Source organism: Ornithodoros turicata, chromosome 4, assembly GCF_037126465.1.
Source record: "Ornithodoros turicata isolate Travis chromosome 4, ASM3712646v1, whole genome shotgun sequence".
In the NCBI taxonomy this organism is placed as follows: Eukaryota; Metazoa; Arthropoda; class Arachnida; order Ixodida; family Argasidae; genus Ornithodoros; species Ornithodoros turicata.
Genome location: NC_088204.1, coordinates 20459553 through 20481585, shown reverse-complemented (window position 1 = coordinate 20481585; position 22033 = coordinate 20459553). Strand labels below are relative to the sequence as shown.

Sequence of the window (22033 nt, the reverse complement as noted above, 5' to 3'; positions counted from 1 at the left end):
TGATGTATATTTGCGCTGCGTGATTATGAAAAATGTTTGTCTAAATTAATTACTGCTTTGACTTTGTTTCAGATGATCACTCGATTGATATTAATAAAAATATTCTACTAGATGGGAATGTATTTTTAAGCTGTGTGCGTTGATTTTCACTGTACCAAACACAATAATTTACATTTCAGATGAGTTGTTTGTGGCTTCTGTGTGTAGAAATTACTGTTGCAAAGTTATCATAAGAAATTATGTAATTAAATTTGTTTCTCGTTTTCGAATTAGTATTGTTTCTATCACTACATAAACTTGACTTTCACTCGATTGATATTTTGCTTCCACTAGTGGGTCCTGAAATGAAAAAGACGTGTTTCTGTGATGTATATTTGCGCTGCGTGATTACGAAAAATGTTTGCCTAAATTAATTACTGCTTTTGACTTTGCTTCAGATGATCGCTCGATTGATATTAGTAAAAATATTCTACTAGTTGGGAATGTATTTTTGAGCTGTGTGCGTTGATTTTCGCTGTACCAAACACAATAATTTACATTTCAGATGAGTTGTTTGTGGCTTCTGTGTGTAGAAATTACTGTTGCCAAGTTATCATAAGAAATTATGTAATTAAATTTGTTTCTCGTTTTCGAATTAGTATTGTTTCTATCACTGAATAAACTTGACTTTCACTCGATTGATATTTTCTGAGTTGAGAATAATGAATGCCTAATAGTTGTGTCTGATCTGAAATACATTGAATGCAACGTTTCTCATTTGGTATTGTTTGCGCCGATAATATTTTCTCGTTTGCTTAGATAATGTTTCTATAAAACCTGTTTGCACTGACATAAAAGTCTATTCTTAGATTTTTTTGCGTGCTATTGTTTTTTGATAGAATTCTTATTGTGTTCTTGAGAGTCGAATAATTCCAATGTCTATGTGCGATCAATAAAAAAATCGTCTCCGTACATCAGTCCTAAGAATATTTCCTTTTGGAGGAAAGAATGTGAAAAAGAGAGAGGATTTCCCCACTCCACAGATTGACAACAGATTCCTCCCTTTGGGCTGTATAGATGGAGAGAGTGACCCCACAGGGCTGCATAGAGGGAGAGAGTGACCCCATCGGGTCTCCAGTCTGGTCGTACTGTGTAAAGCATAGCTGTGATGCGTGTTTGGATAGCTCTGTCAAGGTAATGTTTATAGTGTCTGAGTAGTGTGAAAATTCTATATTGTTAGCTCGCAAGGTTGATTTTATGATAGTTCAAAAGATATATTATTTCAATTTCAAATTGTAATGTTTGAGAGTTTGTTTCGCTATTATTTTCCTGTGTGTTGTTTACATGTTGGCAGATGCATCGTTCAAAGCGTTTCTCTGCTATTCATCCGTGCATGTTTATCGTTTTGATTGATTGCTTTTTTTTTATCATTTTCTTCTGTGTACCTCTTGTTTGCTTTTGGTTCTGTACTAGCTATTGATTGTATTTCTCATTATTTCATTGTTTACGTGTAGATGGTGTGCCATTCATAGTGTTTCTCTGCTATTCATGCGTGCATGTTTCTCGTTTTGATAGATTCTTTTTCAAATATTTTCCTGCATGTTGTTTATCGTTGGTAGATGCACTGTTTAGAGTGTTTCTCTGCTATTCATTCGCGCATGTTTCTCGTTTTGTTAGATTGTTCTTTAACGATTTATCATTTGTGTACCCCTTGTTTACGTGTTGGATTTTGGCGCTCTATTAGCTGTTGATCTTGTTTCAATAATATTTTCTTGTCTGTTGTTTACACGTTGGCAAATGCGCCGTTTAGAGTGTTTCTCTGCTATTCAGCATTAGCTCTGTGCTGTATTAAATTATTCATCGTGTGCTGTTCAAAGTGTTTCTCTGCTATTCATCCGTGCATGTCTATCGTTTTGATAGAATCTTTTTCATTTATTTTCCTGCATGTGTCTGTTGTTTACATGATGGGTTTTTGGTTCTCTATTAGCTGTTGATCGTGTTTCTCATTATTTCCATATGTCTATGCTGTTTACTTAATAAGAAATTGATTAAATGTGTAATGTTGGAACTTATCTTCCCTATTGCGCACGAAAATGTTCATAAGTGTCAGGCGTACGCCTCCAGTCTTCAACAAATCAGGGCAGATATTATTAGAGTTGGTTGTTGGCTAGGAGCGTGCTATACGGTGAAGTTCATTTTTTAATATATTTTCTGTGTTGGATTCATAAAACAAATTGATGTTTGTAGTGTCTCTTAGAAAGAAAATTGTATGGGGTTCGACTAGATTAAGTCATGAGGATGATTTTATGATAGTGTTAGATTATTCTGTTGTTTGATTAAGAATATCTTCTTTGTAGTGTTATAGATTTTATTTCGTCTTGTGTTCCTGTCCCATGGTCTTCCAGGTTCTCTGCTGTACACAATTAACTATCGGCACTTGTAATTAAAGCTCCACTATGGTGGTCACATATAATAATATTAGACTTCTTATAAAAAAACTTTTAATTTTGATTGTAATCGTATTGATTAAAAATATCTTCTTTGATTAAAATGTGTGGCTTAATTGAAAACTTGCGTGATTATCACTAATAAAAAATGTGATATCCCTTCAATGCTATTGCATCAGATTTTTTGGCTAAGTTTTTCCCATTCACACAGAGTCATAACATAATTTCTGACACTAATGACTTTAATAAATATATTTTCACTTGTACTTTTGTGTATGGCTATCCTTGTGTATGGCATGTAAACTGCCTACTACACATCGGTTGTATCAGAAAAAATTGTGAAGTGGGCCCACGTATGACGAAAGAAGTCTGCCCAGGCTGAAGAGTAAGTGCGCACGCAGCCCTCCAGCCACGCGCCACCCACCGGTAAGCGCCTCCACCCGAGCGCCGCCCAGTGGGTGCGTAAAAAAATATGCGAACCAAGTCGACCCTGGTGGAAAAATGACGAAAGAAGTCGTCCCAGGCTGAAAAATATGAGATGGTAAGCGCGCACGCGGCCCTCCCCCGTCGATAATCACGTGGACAACCCTCCGCACACGCGCCGCGCAGGGAAAAATACGCGCAGGGCTCAGCGCAGGGCCCAGGGGTCCATATATCTAACTGGACACCAAGTTGCCTGGACACCCCCTATTACTACTCATGTCCTGTTCCCTCTTTTGAAGATGCGGGACAGTTTCGCAACCGTCTGGTTGCTGAATCTTACACGACCTTGATCGAAGACAACGATGACATATTGCCAATGACCAGCAAGAGGAGAGTACTCGATGACGACGCCGTGTTCGGCAAGCCTTTCGTCGTAGGCGTTCACGACGAACCACTGGACGTCTTCCGTCTCTTCCGCAACCAGAAGGACCTGAGATGTCGAGATCGGTATCGCTCGTCATCATTTTCCGGCTCTTTCTTCCCAGCAACGATAGCCGAGTGGAACATTCTCCTCCGGAACATCGTATGTAACCACGACATACGTTTCGGAACCAGTGTTTCGCTTCCGTTATCATAAATTATAATAATAATTAGGAGTACATTTGTCATCGCTTTACTCGTTCTTGTTACTTTTTCCACGTTCATGTGTGGTATACGATAACAGTGCTTCGTATGTAATAACTGAATGATTTAGCCCCTACGTCATGTAATTACCCGTCAGGGTATTACTGTTACTAATTTAGGCTTCCAAGGGGAGGACGGACAAAGAAGGCGACACACAAGAGAAACAGCTTACTCTCAACGGACGGATTTAACGCAAGGAAACAAAAAACAACCTCACCTACAAGATATGATGACGTCAACAGCAATGACGGCAGGTTTAGCACACTCAAACGAGAATATCATCTGTGCAACTCTCAGTAAGATAATCAAACTCCACAGAAGACAAGGCGACGGGGAGCTGACACAATCGGGGCATTGCTGAAAAATGTTGACGGCTTCGTCTATCTCCCTCGTTGTCTGATCGGGATGCTTATGCCCTTGGCAGCCTGGTGGCAGCCTAAATTTGTAATGTTACACAAACTACCTCAACTTTGTACTTTGGCCCGTCAGGGTACTTTAACGTACCCAAAGTAAATAAATAAATGAATTCTACACTCTTTCTCATTCAAAAGGGGAATCTTCATTCTCTACAGATCTACAAGGAACAGCAACTTCACATGAATCTCATTTACAAAACCTTTTATTTATGAGGCTCCACGAGTGTCAGCAAGGAACCAGAGGAACAGACTGATCAGATTGAATTCCGTTCGTGACAGTTGGGCACAGTCTCTCCGTAGGCTCTCCTGTTCTACTGTCGACGGGAAAAGAAATTCGAAATAAAATTCCGGCATACTCTAATTTTACACTGAACCGAGTAAACTGAATATGCGTGACCTACCTCTGTGGTGCGGCGGCGTTCATCGACCTGATCTGAACCTCTTGAACGTAAATTCTTGGTTTGTACAGGAAGTCAGCGCTGACGTACCTAAGCAGCATCTCTGTTACTTCCCCGACATCAAAGCGCGTCGTGGGTGTGAATCTGTAGCTAGTCGCGGGCCGCAACTCCACGGCGCTGAAAGAAACACATGAAGGACGGCCACAACTCTACACTCTAAAAACAGAACTTCACCGCATAGCACGCGGGGCGCCAACCATTGCTACGAATGATACGGTTATCGCTTCTGATTCGAAGAGAGAAGTTGGTGTACGCCTTTTTGTGGCAATTTGGGTATATGAAAATTGCCACAAAAAGGCGACGCCCCCTCTCTCTTCGACTCTTAAAAATGAACTTCATCGCATAGCACGCTCCTAGCCAACTATTATCTCGTATGATATCGTTTTCTGCCCTGATTTGTTGAAAACGGGAGGCGTACGCCTTTTCTGTGACAAGTATGAACAGCATAAGTGTCACAGAAAAGGCGTACGTGTACGCCTCCCGTTTTCAACAAATCAGGACAGATAACGATACCATTCGAGATAATGGTTGGCTAGGAGCGTGCTATGCGGTGAAGTTCATTTTTAAGAGTGTGGTTGGAGCACAGCGTGCTGTGCGGTGAAGTTCTCTTTTTAAAGTGTACGAACACTCTGACAACAGATCTTCACCGCATACCACGCTCCTAACCAACCATCATCCCGAATGACACCGTTCTCTCCCTTGATTTGATGAAAACGGGCGCGTACGCCCCCGTTTTCAGCAGATCAGGGGAAAGAACGACGCCACTCGGGATGATGGTTGGCAAGGAGCGTGCAATATGGTGAAGTTCGTTTTTAGCAGTGTAGCACTTATGTTGGCTGTAGGTGGCTTACTTGGGCGTTACTTTCAATATTGTCTCCCCGTTCGTGCCACGTAAAGTCAGGTACAGGTGGCCATTTATTGTGGGTGCACCAGGTATGTCCGCCATGTGCACAAGGACGAAGTACTGGAACACTGAAATGAACAGCACAAAGAAAAGTCAGTACCATCATGTGGAGACATAGCCAACGATCATCAGGAGTGACTTGAGGCTCGCAACTGACTTGTTGAAGATTGAAGACACGCGCTTTTTTTTCGTGTATTCACAGGAGCGACATCCTCATGGAAGATTCTATGGAGAACATCCTGCGACACAGCCGCAATACATTTCGTAGCAGACGACAGGAAAAGACTCCGGCGGTGTCGACAGGTTGACACGAGAGACGCTTGATACGAAAGACGCTACGCATATTCAATGGCCCTTGGTTCCAATGGTAATTGAAGATTGCACGCGTAACAGGGATATTAGTTGTTGTAAAAGGGCGTACGCCCAGCATCACTTTGTCATTTCTGTGCAGCGGCTGGCCTTCATCGCGTTATTGTATGTTGTGAAGTCTTGTCTTTTCTTAGGAGCGTATGGGTATACAGGGTGTTTCAATTAAATCCCCGGGCGAAATTAATCGCGAACAGGTGCACCAATTGAAGAACCTTCTTTTTTTTTTTTACAAGTGTCTGTCCGATACCACCTACAAGCTGCGCACCGTGTGGATAAGTGTGAGGCGCTCATTATTTAAATAAAAATTCAAATAAGTTTCGTGAAAAACATAACTTCTAAAGCAGGGCGCCGTTCACTAAAATGGAAACTACCCCTCTTGGGACCTTCAGTGGACACCTTCTGGAGAAAAATCTGTCACCGAAGCGGGTCATTTGTTGGAGTAATTAATTCGTTTCGGTTTACATAGTTTTGTCGCGGCTGGTCGCGGCGAAGCGCAAGAGGATACTTGTAGAAAAGAAAGTTCTTAGATTGGTGCACCCGTTTGCAAATTATTTAACCCGGGGTTTAACTGAAACACCCTGTACAGTTATCGCTCCTAATTTGAGTAGGGTGAAGGAAGTACCCGTTTTGTGGCAATTAACATGTATCCAAAGTGTCACAAAAGGGGCGTGCTTTCCCCATTTTCAACAAATTATGATAGAGAACGATATATCAATCTGCATGGCAATTGGCTCTTGGCGCGTTATGCGGTAAAGTCTCTCTCTCTCTCTGCCTTATTCTCTTTCTGCAGAAGGCAGGTCTTGCTCAACGACCCATCTAACACTTTGCTCTCCCCGACGAACTCATGCACCCTCTACGCATCTCCACATTTCATCCTCTAGCCTCCATCCGTCCTTCTTTCCTTTTTTTTTAGTTGTTTAGTTTAGTTTTTTTTCTTAGTTGTGACGACGCGCACTTATGTGTAGCCAACAATGGCGAGCCGATCCTGCCATTACCCCCCCCCCCCCCAGTGTCTCTCTCTCTCTCTTTTCTTCTAGAGTTTAGCGGGACTGTCCAGAAGATTTTATGAGCTCCCATGTGGAGCAAAATAAGTGGAAAAGTCACTAAAACTTCGCACTCGAGTGGCCAACTATAGCATAATGCTGCTGGAAACACAACACTGGTCATGCGGGCAACGTCAGGACTAACGCAGGGGGATAACGTGTCCTGGGCCGACTTCACAGGGAACTTTGCCGACATTTGTCTTAAAGCGTCTGAAGAAAACACCAAGACAGCACAACCGATGCCCGGATCCGAACCCGTGGTCACTCACAACGGAACTTCGCCACGTATATAACACGAAGAATGCTAATCATTGCATAAAACGATACCATTATCACGAGTGTAACGAAAGGGCGTACACCTCCCGCTTAAAAAAAAAAAACAATAAAAAAACTGGGGGAGAGGAACGATACTCGGGACGCTGATAAGATAGGAGCCTAGCTACGTAGTGTGCCAGGTGCACATAGCGTATACAACTTACAGCAGTATCGTGGTCGTGAATTGGTGTTGAGGAACATTCGAACAGAGCTGGAGTCATCCTTGAAGCGACGCCAGCGGTCGGCGTGGAAACCAAGCGGCGCACACTTGGACCCATCGAGTCCACAATCGGCGCACCATCCCCTATCGAATAGCTCGTCGGAGAAACAGGCATGGGCCACTGGCAGACATTGGTTCTCGATGATGGACTCTGTGAAGTACTCCACTGCCATTTGGTGGTTGCAGGTGAGTGTAGCAAATTTGTCTGCGAGATTAGCGATGACGCGAAACGTCACTGTACGTTTGCATAGTCCGGAGGTCCTATGCCTCACAGCTAGTCTGGAAGCTACGACTACTCACCATCGAATGTAAGTCCAGAAAAAACAAGCTTTGCCGCCTTTGTGAGGTCCTCGCAACCCGGCATATGTTCCCCGCCGTTCGGATAGAAGTCCAGGTGTCCAACTGGCTCGCTCATTCCCATGCCTTCAACTGGGAAGAAGAGAGGTTAGTCCAAAAATCGCACCTTGTGAACCGGAACAGACTGTTAATCAGCAGTGTATTCGAGTCAGTTCGAGAATGGAAGGGCCTGAACTGCGGCAAGTCGTATATATTTGTTTTCTGTTGCGAGAAGTGAATAGACGTCTTCACTCCAAGAGAAAATAAAGTACACCCAGCTCTTATGTAGTGTAAAATCTTTATCACTGAGGTCACTCTTTTTTTAGCGTAATGTTCACTCCTTGCTTCGAAAGCGTGTTACACTGTTGCCCAGGACTGTAACTTAACCTCGCAAGGGGGTAAAAATTACTCTGCGTTGGATGCGGGGTAAAATTGTGTTGCTGTCCTTCACTTACGTTGCTTCGTTACTGCTTTTTCTTTATTGATGAAGAGTGCCCCTTCAACATTCAGTCCCTATGCCCAACGTCGCCCTGGACGTCTGCACATTGCGAGGGGTTATATGGACGGGCGTACGGACGTTGAGACTTGCACTGACAAAGGACGGCTCACTAACACGCACACATTTTGGCGATCACTCACGAACCGGACTGTAGTCAGTGACGACGTAAGACATACACTTGACCCCGCCCCCACACAAGAATCGCTCCGCGCGCGCGAATGTAGGGCGGTGCGACCAAGCAACACCACCTAGATACAGAAAGCCTACGCGCCCGTCGACATGACGTAACAATTAAGAGTCAGCCAATCAGGATCGTGTTTTCAATAGCCGTAGCCAATCACGAACAAGCTTTCAGTGGTCGTGGCCATGGAGGAGAACCACCGTCGTCCGCGGATTGCGATTGAACGTCTACGCATATGGAATGGGAAAACTTGGGAATAAAGTGCAAAACGGTCTCAATCTTTCTCAAAACTGATTTTCTGAAAAGCGTCTTGCATTTTTTGTCTAAATATTTAGGTCTGCAGGTTCCATGTGAGCTGCAGTCATTTGCGAGTTCTCGAATTCGCAGAATGGTGAATCGCATTATAGCAGACGAATTCTGACCATTCTGACTATATATGTCCACGTAGCGAAGGAGGGAGAGGAGACAATGTGCAGGCTTTCTCCATCTAGGGGTGCTAGACACGTCATATCTTGAAACACGAAGAAAGTTCAAGAAATGGGAGGGAGGGCAACCATTGGATGCTTTCCGTGGCTCGCGTGAGCGCTCTTGACTGTCAATCAAACCTCAAGTCAAGGTTACCGAGACGCACGCACTTTGAAATATTTTCATGACGTCAAATGGCCCGGGGGGATGGTGTCTTTGCAGATTTCACCAATGTAAACAATTCAAGAGATATGAGGAAAGACAGCCGTTGGACAGTTTCCCTGACCCGCGTGACTGCCCGTGTTGCCTATCAAAGCAAAGTTCAACGAAAGAGAAAATGCAGCTTTTGGCAGGAGTTCCGTGGCGTCAAAATGACGTTGCGCAACTTTTTGTTTTTTTTTTTCCACCGAGAAACGTTCAAGGAAAGACACTGGCGAACTTTGAAGTTTGTGAGAAAGATTGCGGCCGCTTTTATTGCCGTGCCTTTACTACTGAGCCTCTGACTCCACATTTATCGTGAGTATCGTTTGAAATGCCAAACGAGGATTTTTGCCAGTGTTACCGACTGTCGAAGAACGCTGTTCGTTCGCTGTGTGACCACCTGCGCAGAGCCTACACTCTCAGAACGGAACTTCACCGCATAGCATGTTTTGCGCCAACTACAGCCACGAATGATATGCTTATCGCTTCTGATTTGAAGAGACAGGGCGACATAGGTATTTTTAGAGCAATTATCATATATCCAAATTGTTATACGCCCCCTCTCGCTCTTCGAATCGGAAGCGGTAGTCCTATCATTCGTGTCTATGGTATGCGGACAACGTGCTATGCGGTGAGGTTCTGTGCTGAGGGTGTACACTGTTAAAACATAACTTCACCACATAGCACGCTTATAGCCAACCATCATTCCGAATGATATCGTTCTGTGTATTGATTTGTTCAAAACAGGGGGGAGGCGCCATTCTGGGACACATTATCTTTTCCCAGATAGGCGCCTCTCCCCTGTTATCAGGACACAGAATGATATTATTCGGAATGATGGTTGGCTATAAGCGTGCTATGTGGTGAAGTCATGTTTTAACAGTGTAGGATTCACGCAAGACACGCTTCTCGTCACGGATAACGATACCATTGCGCACAAGATTGTTGTGTTCGCCACGTATGACACTGTACATACCACACTCTTAAAAGTGAAATTCACCGCACAGCACGCCACTATAGCCAACCATCGTCTCGAATGATATCGTTATCTGGCCTGATTTGTTGAAAACGGGAGGCGTACGCCTTTTTTTTTGTGACACTTATGCTGTTCATAATTGTCACAAAAAAGGCGTACGCCTCCCGCTTTCAACAAATCACACCAGATAACGATATCATTCGAGATCATGGTTGGCTAGGAGCGTGCTATGCGGTGAAGTTCATTTCTAAGAGTGCATGGCTGCAGGTTCCGTGATGTCCTTTTTTTTTTTTTTTTCACGTTGTCTCCTTGCTGTACAAAAATGAGATTTTCCATTGAGACGCGGAGGAGGACAACAGCTTTCCTTCTGATTGAGAGGTGCATCCTAAATATAAAATGCACACAACAGAGATATGAACACTGCATGTGCAGGGCGTTGGAAAGTGTCGGGGCTCTTCTATATGCAGCGGAGCGGCACCTCGAAATGAGCGCTTGCAAGTGCACCGAACGAGGGTTTTTCGGACATGCGACTTTTCGGTCCCTTTTACCATGAAGTGGTTGTGTCGTCGCAGTGCGGGCACTAGTCTGTTTACATGTGCTCAAAGTTACACAGGGTCATTTTGAAAAAGAAGCGAGCAGATACATAGAAAAAGGAAATACGAAACAAATAGTTTTTTTAGCCGAAAAGCGTTGTTGTGTTTACTGATCCCGAATACACGTATAGCACACATGCCGATACAGCGGGTGCGTCATGTAATGTTTCTCAAAACAGAGGCTTTAAATTCTACTTCGGGGTGTCACTGGCGCTTGTCATCGACAAACTTTTGGTGTGACTTGCACGCAGTTGATCGATTTTCAGTCACGAGAAATATTCTGAATAGAACTCTGAAATGTGCCAACCGCAACCTTTTTGTTTTGTTTGTTTGTTGTTGTCTTTCTTTGTGTTTTTTTTGTCCGTAACAGAAAGGGCATTTCGTATTCTCAACAAATTTCAACACAAAACACATCACCCTACTACAATAAAAATAGCTGGGGAAAATTTTCTTTGCGCAAAATCTCGACCGCGTTAATTACTCCGTCACGTAATGTAGAATACTGTGGAAAGAAACGATGAGTCTCCTCTTCAGTTCCCTCTTCCAAGCTTCTGCTGATAGCGGCAGCAAGGTTGAAACGATGCAGCTATCTGAAGCATCAGTTAGGAGGTTACAAGATACGCCGAGTCACCGGGGGCTTCGTCTTTTCGAATTTTTCATCTTTTGTTTTTCTGTTTCCGTTTGCATAACTTGACGGAGGTATGCACTAGAGTCACTAAATAGGTGACTAGTGACTCTAGTGTGCACGGCCGGCACTTTCCGTGAATCGTACAACAGTTTTTTTTTTTTTTTTTTTTTTTTTTACCATTACCCAGTAGCGCGGGTGTTTTGTGATGTCATGGGATCAGGCCACTAGTCATGCTCTTTCTGTATGCACTCAGTTTGGAAGAAACATTGATTCGATTCAAAATCGAACATATAATTTCGTACTCGATTCGGAACGCGGTTATGCGCGTGGAGATCCGAAATATTATAATGTTCGCGCAGCCGATATATATTTGACAATGTCTGATTTGACTTTAAGGTCTTCAAGGATGTATTGCTCTGCATTTCACTCTTCACCGGAGCGTACAGAAGCGGTGCGCTTTCTCGTTCTTCATTCTATCACGCTCGTGCCAGTGGGCGGGTCGCTCACAGACTGATTTTGATCGGCACTGACGCAGACCCAACTTCAGGGAAAGGGAAACATTTTTCTTGAACTTTGGAAGTTCAAAACTCCTCCCCGCGCGACGTCATCTTTTGAACTTAGTTCTTCTTTGACGAGTCTAGCACACTAGGTGGTGTTGGGCCAAGTGGGGCCTGGGGAGGAGAGAGAGAGAGCTGGCACTACATCGCGAAGCGGGGGCGTCGTGCAAAGGCTGGTGGCCAATCGCAGGAGCCTTCCACGGACAAGTGTGCGGTCCCAATTGTAAGACCTAAGTTCCCACTGACTATAGAACTCAGCTGGCGAGAACCTGATGTTAGCGTGGTATGGCAACCTCATAGTCGTCATAGTAGGGTAAAGATAAAGGGCAAGGCGGTGTGATCACAGGAAAGATGTCGAGTGTAAAAGTGATAGTGACGCTCCATTTAACCTTATTTCCTCTCTTTTTCTTCTTAGAGCATTTAGCCACTCTCAGGAGCGGTAGCTGTCCTCTTTTACAGAGACATATCGACAACTGTACGAAAGCATGTGAATATCGTGTGAAACATGGCACTTACCTAAATTCTCTAAGAATGGAGAACCGTCCGTGTGGATAATATCAACAAAATCGGCATCACTTCGGTCAATCCTGACTTGTGGCGGCATGTACTGGAAATAAGGTTCGGCTGGATCTAAGCCTGAAAGATAACGGTAGAAGCACTAAGGACGGATTTAGACGTCCGTTTTGCTCGTCCATGCGCTGTCCGTTCTTCTGACAGACAGAGGACGTAGCGAGCCCTACGAGACGTAACAGAAACGTAGCAGGCAGCCGTGAGCCATCCTCGTCATCTGCACTTCTATCGGGTCCTGCTGCGTCGCGCAGTGACGTCAGACTCCGTCTCACATCGTGATCGTTCGTGTGTGCTGAATCTCGCGTTTATTATCAGGGCGGGGTGGGGGGTTGGGAAGGACTCTGGAGTGCGTATAGATAAGAGACCTGTTTTACACAATATACAGGGTGTCCCAGCTAAATGCGAACACATTTAAAAAAAAGATATATATATATTCCACTTTTTTCGAGATGAAGTCAATTGCAATATAGCCTATGCTGAAGGGCACTCAATAACAGGGCACCAGCAAGCTCCTAAGGCAATGTCCTAATTAACTTTCAATAATGAACTTTTTAACTATAAAAACTACGAAGTTGTCACAATGAGAACACCTAGTCCCTTCGGTCACCTGATTCCGTAGCCGTTTTCAGAACAAAAATGCGTCCGATTGATCGTCCGCAAAAAAATTCGTGAAGGAACACTTTTCTTTTTTTTTTTCTTCATTGCGCATCTCCAGAGACGCGTCTTTCCTTCACTCCCAATGTGAGACGGTGAAGAAGCACAGCGCCTCATGCATCGAAGATGAGCATTAACTTGCGGAGACAAAACAGAAACAAATGTATCGGGTGACGCTATCGAAACTGCTCCTATCTTGGGTTGAATTTTCTGTTTTCTTTTAATCTTTTTCCAGTACTCAACAGGTGAGAGTGTGCTCTTTCACCCTCTCACATTTGGGGTGAAGGAAAGACGTGTCTTCGGAGATGCGCAATGAACAAAATAAAGAAAAAAATGGCGTTCCTTGACGGATATTTTGCGGACGATCTATCGAATGGATTTTTGTTTTGGAAACGGCTACGGTGTTAGGTGACCGAAGGGACCAGATGTTCTCATTGGGACAACTTCGTAGTTTTTATAATTACAAAGTGAATTATTGAAAGTGAAGTAGTGCATTGCCATAGGAGCTTGCTGGTGCCCTCTTAATGAGTGCCCTTTGGCATAGGCTAGATTGCAATTGACTTCATCTCGAAAAAGGGATATACCGAGTGTCTCAGTTAAATCCCCGGGCTAAATATTTCGCGAACAGGTGCACCAATTGAAGAACTTTCTTTTTTTGCAAGTATCTGTCCGATACTGCGTAGAAGTTGCAGACCGTTTGAATGAGTGGGAGGCGCTCATTATTTAAATAAAAATTCAAATGAGTTTCGTGAAAAACATAACTTTTCTAAATCAGAGCGCCGTATGCATTAAAATGAGTACTGCCCCTTTTGGAAGCTTCAGCGGACACCTTTTCGATAAAAATGTACCACCCAAGCGGGTCATTTGTTGCAGTGATTAATTGGTTTCGGTTTACATATTTTTGTCGCGGCTGATCGCAGTGAAGCACAAAAGGACGCTCTTCCACTCCCTTATCCACCAATGAATTCCGTGTTTTCGAGTTTACTTCGCAGCGGGGAATACTGAAGAAAAAGTTTGGGCCAGAGCTGTGCTAGTGGAAAGCATGTGATATCAAGATACTATTCAATAAATTGTGTTTCGTCCGTGCGATCATAACAGAGAAAGGGCGCATATCAGTCAGATACGCGAAGTGCGGGACTGGCGAAGCCTGTATGACGCTGTTATTTTTTCTTCTGCACTCCCCATTGCGAAGCAAGCTCAAGAACACGTAATTCATTGGTGGATAGGGAAACGAAACGCATCCTTTTACGCTGCGTCGCGACCAGCCGCGACAAAAATATGTAAACCAAAACCGATTAATTAATGCAACAAATGACCCGCTTCGGTGGCAGATTTTTATCGGAAGGGTGTCCACTGAAGGTCTCAAAAGGGGTAGCACCCATTTTAATGCCGACGGCGCGCTGCTTTAGCAGTTATGTTTTTCACGAAACTCATACGAATTTTTATTTAAATAATGAGCGCCTCCCACTCATTCAAACGGTCTGCAACTTCTAGGCAGTATCGGACAGATACTTGTAAAAAAGAAAGAAAGATTTAACAGAGACACGCCCTGTATATATTTAAAAAAAAACCTGTTCGCATTTACCTGGGACACCCTGTATACGGGTCCGCCCGAATCATTTTCTTTGTGCAAGAAGCAAGAACGCGTGGTATTTGTTGTCCACTCTTCAACTCTTCAACCAGAACTTCACCACGTGGCACGGAAACATCATTGCACACAATGATACTGTCTTCACCCCAGGTCTGTGGAAAGCGCGGGGCGTACGCCCTTTTCGTGGCAATTACAATGACTGCATAAGTGTCACAAAAAGGCGGCGCGTTTTCAACGAATCGGGGGAGAGAACGACATCCTTCGGGATGATGAATGGCGAGGAGCGTGTCATGCGGTCAAGTTCTGGAGTGACGATGCCCACTTGAGTGCGGCCAACAACGGCAAGCTACCTCGACACCCCCCCCCCCCCCCTCTGGAGTGCAAGTCTGAAGTACACTCTTAAAAATGAACTTCACCGCATAGCAGGCTCCTATGGCCAACTATAATCTCGAATGATATGGTTATCTGCCCTGATTTGTTCAGGACGGGAGGCGTACGCCTTTTTTGTAACACTTATGCGTTCATAATTGTCACAAAAAAGGCGTACGCCTCCCGTTTTCAACAAATCAGGGCTAATCATTTGGCTAGGAGGGTGCTATGCGGTGAAGTTCATTTTTAAGAGTGTACACTCTTAAAAATGAGGAGGGGGGGGGGGGTGATGGCAGGATAGGCTCGCCGTTGTTGGCCACACAGAAGTGGGCGTCGTCACGACTATAGCCAAAAAATGAACTTCACCGCATAGCACGCTCCTATCCAACCATCATCTCGAATGACATCGTTATCTGCCCTGCATTCTAAAAACAGAACTTCACCGCATAGCAATTTGGATATATGAAAATTGCCACAAACAGGCGTACGTCCCCGTCTCTCTTCGAATCAGAAGCGATAACTCTGTCATTCTTGGCAATGATTGGCGCCCAACGTGCCCACACGTTGACGTTGAGAGGTGACGTTGCCCACATACGTGAGGCCGACAACGGCAAGCCCTATCACCACCATCACCACCACCATCTGTTTTTAGAGTGTGATTTCTTGAAAACGGGAGGCGTACGCCTTTCTTGTGACAATTATGAACAGCATAAGTGTCACAAAAATGGCGCACGCCTCCCGTTTTCAACAAATCAGGGCAGATAACGATATCATTCGAGATGATGGTTGGCTAAGAGCTAAGTTCATTTTTAAGAGTGTAGGTGCATGTTTATATGCCTGATCCATTAAGAGTGTAAGATCTGCCGGTGCCAAAGACGTAAATTTATAAAGGAGTCTTTCACTGCTCTTCTCAAGTGCTCGGACGTTCGTTTCTTTTACCGACCGTGCATCTCTACTGAAAAACTCACCGTATGCCCTGTTCTGATTCGTCTTTGCGGATCAGCAATGCAGGTAAGCGGGTCTTTGCTGGTGGTATACAGGGACTCTCATCCACAGAAACGCAGGAAAACGTATAGCCTAACACTAATCGATACGCATACGAAGACCACACAACACTGCGTCATGATCTTCCTTGCCCTTTTCTTCAAAAGGCACGTAAAACGTCCTTTGTATTACCCGTAATGCGGCCAACTTTGTTGATCCTTTTTCCCGCGTATCCTGCGATATGGCTTCCGAGACTGTGGCCCACGATGTGGATGCTCATAGGATCGACGCCGAAAGCTTCCTAAGGATAAAGGACAACAGAGGCGTAAACAACAATTTAATGCATCTCAATCAACACAATCCAAGAGACACGGCCCGATTGCTTATTGAGAGCCCTCCAATCACGACTGTGCTTTGGCGGCCGTAACGACGGAGACCACCTGTCATCAGCCACTCCAAGCCACAGCAAGCCGTGCGTCTGAAATCGTGTGAGGCGGTTGACTGAATCCCGACGTACAGCGGGACAGGAAGAGGATTGCTTTATGACGTTTGCTGAATGGTCGACATCTCAAAGGCCCCTGCAGATGTGTACAGTGCTGGACAAAAATTTACTGAACACGCTCCGGAGCATTCCAACCTCGGAGTTTCGTAAACGTATGACCAGCACTGTACGCATTGCTCCTGAAAAGAGCAAAGGCTGTAGCCAGCTTTCATGAAATAGCAAGGTTCAGATATTAGAGCGTCATTCGTTCCTAGTGCCATCCGAGAACAGCTGGAACAACTCACTGGTTACCGTGCCAAAGAGATTATTTGGACTTGTGCACACCGCTGTGGTCAGCAGTTGACCGTCGAGCGCTATTTGCCGACCCCTATACGTGGACAGCGCGTTGCTGGGTTTGCGCCATGATTGCCATGATTTGCCCAGGATTGTTTTTTTTTTTCTTCTTCTTTTTCAGGAGTGGGGGCAAAGCGTGCAACCCCCTCATCGCCTTTCCAGGAGACGGACGCTGCGGGCTGTGCGGGTGCTCATAGGTTCATATGTTCGGGTCGCATCACAGTCTCGGCGGGGTGGTGGTGGAGTTCTCACCGTTGTCCGCCACACAGAGGTGGGCAACGTCACGATTATAGCGCACTGGGGGAATGCGCGTCCTGGGCCGACTTCTAAGGGCACTATGCCGACGTTACAATGATGCATTACCAACAGGTCATTTATGTTCCCATATATCAGTCAATCGCCGCAGACGATTTCAAATACTGGCTCCCTATGGCTACCAGTGGCTTCCCATGCGGCTGACGGCGGCTCGTCTCCATAGCTACGACAGCCAAAAGCACAGTCGTGATTGGCGCACTCTACATTGTGATGTCACGTCGTTTGAGCGATCAGGTTTTGTTTCAAGGTCGTGTTTCCAGCATGCGCAGTCCACGCGGTATAGAGGTAACTGACGGCGTCATAACCTGTAAAGGTGTATCTATACTGCTAAAGTCGCCTTACCTGCAGCTTGGTTATAAGCAACGCTATTTCTGCTCTGACTAATCGGCAATTAGCCGTTGCCTGAGTGTAAGGCATGCCATTTCCTCCATTCCAGTCGACTACGAAGACATTGTAGTCGCCTTCGAGGAGAAATGCTGTCGCCATGTCCTGCAAGAGAAAGCCTCTTTGAACACCAAGTCGGCCTACGCCTGACTAACCTTTCCTCCCTCCCTTTCTTTTTTTTTCAATAAACATATCCCCCCCTCCTCTTTGAATTCCTAATGACATTATAGTCGCATTAGTGACATATAGTGCCATTATACTCTTCTCCGATTGTTATAGAACCGAAAAAAATAAAATAAAAAAAACCGAAAATGGAAAGGGGAGTGGGAACTTCGTGTCAGGAATGTACCGGGTGTTCCATGAGAGGATGCCACTCAATTCCGAAGAGAAGGATTTGCCTCAGGACGAGAGCCGCCCATATTTCGAACAGAAACCCTTCTTGGCCCAGAAGAAGAACAGTCGCTGTTCGAAATATCGGCGACTCTCGTCCTGAGGCAATTCCCTTCATACTTCCCTACACGTTCGCTGGATGTCTACCCGTCTAAATTCCTAAGTATAGGTTTTACTTCAGAAAATTATAAAGCTACTTGGAATACATTCATACAGACTTTTGCCACAGATTGAGGCCGTTTGCATCCGTGCTACGTATTACTTAAGTTAATTTGCAGCTAATTAAACCCGGATAAATGTCGAGCAAAGGCAGCATTTCTATTTCTGTTCCGCAAACATATCACCGAGCGCGCTTCGCCTAGCGACTGATTTCCGGCTGTCAAATTGTTGTTGAAATCTTGCGAAAAAAAAAACGTAATTTTGATTGGAATAGTGTGTTATGGTCATAGGCTTCCGAATTCAGGAAGAAAAATGCTGCCTTTGCTTGACAATCTTTCAAGTTCAATTCTTCAAATTAGCTTAATTAGTGCGTAACACGAGTGCAAACGGCCTCAATCTGAGGCAAGAGTCTGTATGAGTGTATTCCAAGTCGTTTTATATTTTTTTAAAAGTAAAATCTTTTTTTCATATAGTAATTGAGTGACGTCCTCTCGTGGAACACCTTGCATAGTCGTTGCTTTATGTCTCGTAGCCCAATAACATCACACAAACTGAAGCGCTGGTTGAAGAATGGAAGAATGCAGCTCAGTTGTCTCGCGACGTAAAAACCCAATTATCAATTATCAATTATCGAAGAATGCAGACAAGCATTAACAGAGCAGACATTACATAGACAAAGCATTAACAGAGTACACATTGTTAAGAACGCAAGGAGGCTGCCCCAACTCAACCCGTGTTCTACACTCTTAAAAATGAGTTTCACCGCATAGCACGCTCCTGGCCAACCATCATCTCGAATGATATTGTCATGCCCTGATTTGTTGAAAACGGGAGGCGTACGCTTTTTTGTGACAATTATGAACAGCATAAGGAAGTTCCTTTTCCGGACAGCTCAATCCTCACCAGAGTAGTTATGATTACCTTTCTCTCCTTTTTAGTTTTGGAAATAGGCAAAATTGCACGGGTGGTGAATAATCTCATATAATATGTAACTACAACGTCGCAAGAAAAGAGAACAACCAATGCGTGCCGGTGCAAGGACCTGAACCTGGACCCAACACTCTTGAAACAAAGCTTCACCACATAGCGCGCTGAAGGCCAACAATTGTACAGACTGATACCTCTTCTGCTTTTGGTTTGTGAAAAGCGCTGGGCGTACGGCTTTTTGTGACAATTAAGATTTCTGCATAAGTGTCACAAAAAGGCGTACGCCTCACGTTTTCAACAAATCAGGGGAGAGAACGTTGTCACTCGGGATGATAGTTGGCTACACTCTAAAAACAGAACTTCACCGCATATCACGTAGTGCGCCAATCATTGTCGCGAACGATATGGTTATCGCTTTTTGGATTCGAGGAGAGGGGGAGGCGTACACCTTTTTGTGGCAATTATCATATACTCAAATTGCCACAAAAAGGCGTACGCCCCCTCTCTCCGCGAATCAGAAGTGATAACCCTATCATTCGTGGCAATGATTGGCGCACAGCGTGCTATGCGGTGAAGCTCTGTTTTTAGAGTGTAGGAGCGTGCTGTGTGGTGAAGTTAATTTTTAAGAGCGTAACCACTGTCTTTGAGTGTATCAAAGGACCGTGCTATAACTGTAGACTATAGTAACGTTATGTGTCGTGGGGCTTAGGGCTTTCGTGATAACCTGCGCTATACGACTGCAGGCGCTGGATTAGACGCTGTTACATCGCAGGGGACACGCGTTCTTCGTGAGGAATTCGCCGGGCCAAACGCGACTCGATAAGCGCTCAAGATTTATCAAGCGCGAAACCGTTCTCGGCTCGAGTGGAGGTTCGAGTCTAAGAATACGGCCGCCAGTCGTACCATCATCCACGAGACAAGGAAGATGTTGACCAAAAATCCGTGAACGATGATCTTCGTCGCTCGGGAAGCATCGAAGGGAGAGCTTCGGACATCGTCCAAGCTGCTTGACCACGGGAGGACGTGTCCTGCTCCGTTTTCACGGGTGAAGAGCATGAAAGCTGTGTTCACTTTCGAGCGATCTTCAGGAGGAGAGCTGACAGGTCTGTGTACCGGGTCGTAGAAGACACCGCCGGTGCTGAAGCAGCCCAACTCGTCGTAGCACTTTGTCATCTCAGCTACAAAATGACGAAATGTGGGAGTTTAGTGATCCAGTGAAGGCACATTGAAGCTTAAGCCTCAGATAGTCTGCTGCCGATATATCGAACAGACACTATGTACTTCTGGAGGAACAGTCTACGTTCGACATATCGGCAGTTCCGGGTCTGAGGCTATCGCTTTAATCCACTAAAAAAAAATAATTTCCCCAATAGAGTGGTACTGTAAAGTAAAAACCTAAACTTTTACTCTCCGTTTGCACTGTAATGTTGCACTCACAATGAGTTTCCGCAATAGAGTGGTACTGTAAATGAAAGCACGCAGAGGAAAAACCTAAACTTTTACTTTCCTGTTGCACCTTAATGTTACACCCTTCAAAGCATTGCCGCATGTGTAACATGCCGCATGCAGTAACTGAGCTTTGTCGCATGATATATACTTCGAGCAAGCCATCATCCCGAATAACGACGTTCTCCCCCCTGATTTGTTGAAAGCGGGAGACGCACACTCTTAAAAATGAACTTCACCGCATAGCACGCTCCTAGCCAACCATCATCTCGAATGATATCGTTATCTGCCCTGATTTGTTGGAAACAGGAGGCGCGCGCCTTTTTTGTGACACTTATGCTGTTCATAATTGTCACAAAAAAAGGCGTACGCCTCCCGTTTTCAACAAATCACGGCAGATAACGGTATCATTCGAGATGATGGTTGGATAGGAGCGTGCTATGCGGTGAAGTTCATTTTTAAGAGTGTACACCTTTTTGTGATAGTAACGCAGTTTGTGTTAATTGTCACAAAAAGGCGCGTACAAATCAGGAGGGATGGCCTTCAGCGTGTTATGTGGCGAAGTTCTCGTATTACGGTGCAGGCTTTACCCATCCCAGGTTACTTTATCTCACTTAACCTCGCGAAGGCGACCGCAACACTTCTGACGGTATATTAACGATACTTTAAGAGAGACGGCGGCAAGGAGACATAGGAGCATTTACTCTACTTTACACGTCTTCACCCTCTACACTGCCACCACGTGCACATAGCCAGCCATTATTCCGACCCCCCTCATCTAAACGAGAGGGCTAGGCCATTTTTCTTCCTTTTCCTTTTTTTTTTTTGTACTTTGTATTTTGTATTATTTGTCCAAAAATGAAGAACACCGCACCTGTTTTCATCAGGTCGGCAGACAGAACGTAATCATTCTTATTTACTTCACTACACAACACAGCCCGCGGGCTGTGCTGGGTAGTGAAGTATGTTTTAACAGTGTACGTTATGCAGTGAAGTATTTTTTTTTAAGAATGCAGGGTTCGCTCCCTTGCCGTATGATTTTCAAAATTCTCTTGGCGCTATGCTATGCACTTTACCAAATTTATCAGTCAAGTAGCAGCAGACGTGATGGTTGTGGTACAGAACTGAATCCCAGACGCAACGTCAATTCTTTTAAGGTCCGATTTCTGCGTCCAGACCCACCATGAAGAGTAACAGCACTGATATGTACTTCCTGCTCTGGCTGTGCTGTCTAGAGTTTAACTAGGGATTTCCGGCAGACTTTCGTGACGAATGTCGGCGCGGTTCCCCCTCAAGTCGGCCCAGGACGCATACTAACCCCCATGTCCCCCACTCCTTCCTGCTGTCCTCTCTCCATCTGTCTATGTCTGTACGCCGCTCATAGGCACGGTAGCTTCGCGGCGCTAGCACAGAATAAAAAAACGGTCTAGTACCCTTACCATCGATGAGGTCTACACAGTTCAAGGTTCACTTACGGTTCTCTTGAGGTCGCACTGTGCTGCAGAGCAACACGAGGAAGTGCAGGGACCATCCGTACGAAAGGTTCATTATATTCAGGTTCACAGCTAGAGCTCTTCAACGTCTGCGAACTTTCTGAACTACCCTCTTTCCTTGCCTAACGGTATCGTGAAAAATGCCTTCACTGACCTTGTAACAACCCTGTCACCGTCTTCCGGCTTCCTGTTTGATTGAGCTGGCGGTATCAGTATGACAGG

General features: G+C 44.9%; 1 protein-coding gene across 2 annotated transcripts; it reads right to left on the bottom strand.

Moving 5' to 3' along the window:
• Nucleotides 1-4134: 4134 nt before the first annotated feature.
• On the bottom strand, nucleotides 4135-21933 carry LOC135391288 (pancreatic lipase-related protein 2-like). Of its 2 annotated transcripts, none has more exons than XM_064621496.1 (10): nucleotides 21794-21933; nucleotides 19776-20050; nucleotides 17355-17501; nucleotides 16055-16163; nucleotides 12211-12330; nucleotides 7559-7687; nucleotides 7203-7463; nucleotides 5259-5379; nucleotides 4351-4524; nucleotides 4135-4263 (listed from the first exon to the last, which is right to left on the bottom strand). In XM_064621496.1, exons 1-10 carry the CDS (start codon nucleotides 21864-21866, stop codon nucleotides 4176-4178), a joined length of 1497 nt encoding a protein of 498 aa, XP_064477566.1. In that variant the 5' UTR covers nucleotides 21867-21933; the 3' UTR covers nucleotides 4135-4175. The 2 variants fall into 2 exon arrangements, with proteins under 2 accessions (XP_064477566.1, XP_064477567.1); XM_064621497.1 differs by having other exon boundaries at nucleotides 4135-4260.
• Between the last annotated feature and the right edge of the window lie 100 nt (nucleotides 21934-22033).

Coding starts and splice junctions, on each gene's coding strand:
- LOC135391288 (XM_064621496.1), bottom strand. CDS start 21,866: ATGAACCTTTCGTACGGATGGTCCCTGCACTTCCTCGTGTTGCTCTGC. Junction 20,051..21,793: donor AGTGCGACCTCAAGAGAACC/GTAAGTGAACCT, acceptor GTCATTTTGTAG/CTGAGATGACAAAGTGCTAC. Junction 4,525..5,258: donor ATATTGAAAGTAACGCCCAA/GTAAGCCACCTA, acceptor TGTTTCTTTCAG/CGCCGTGGAGTTGCGGCCCG.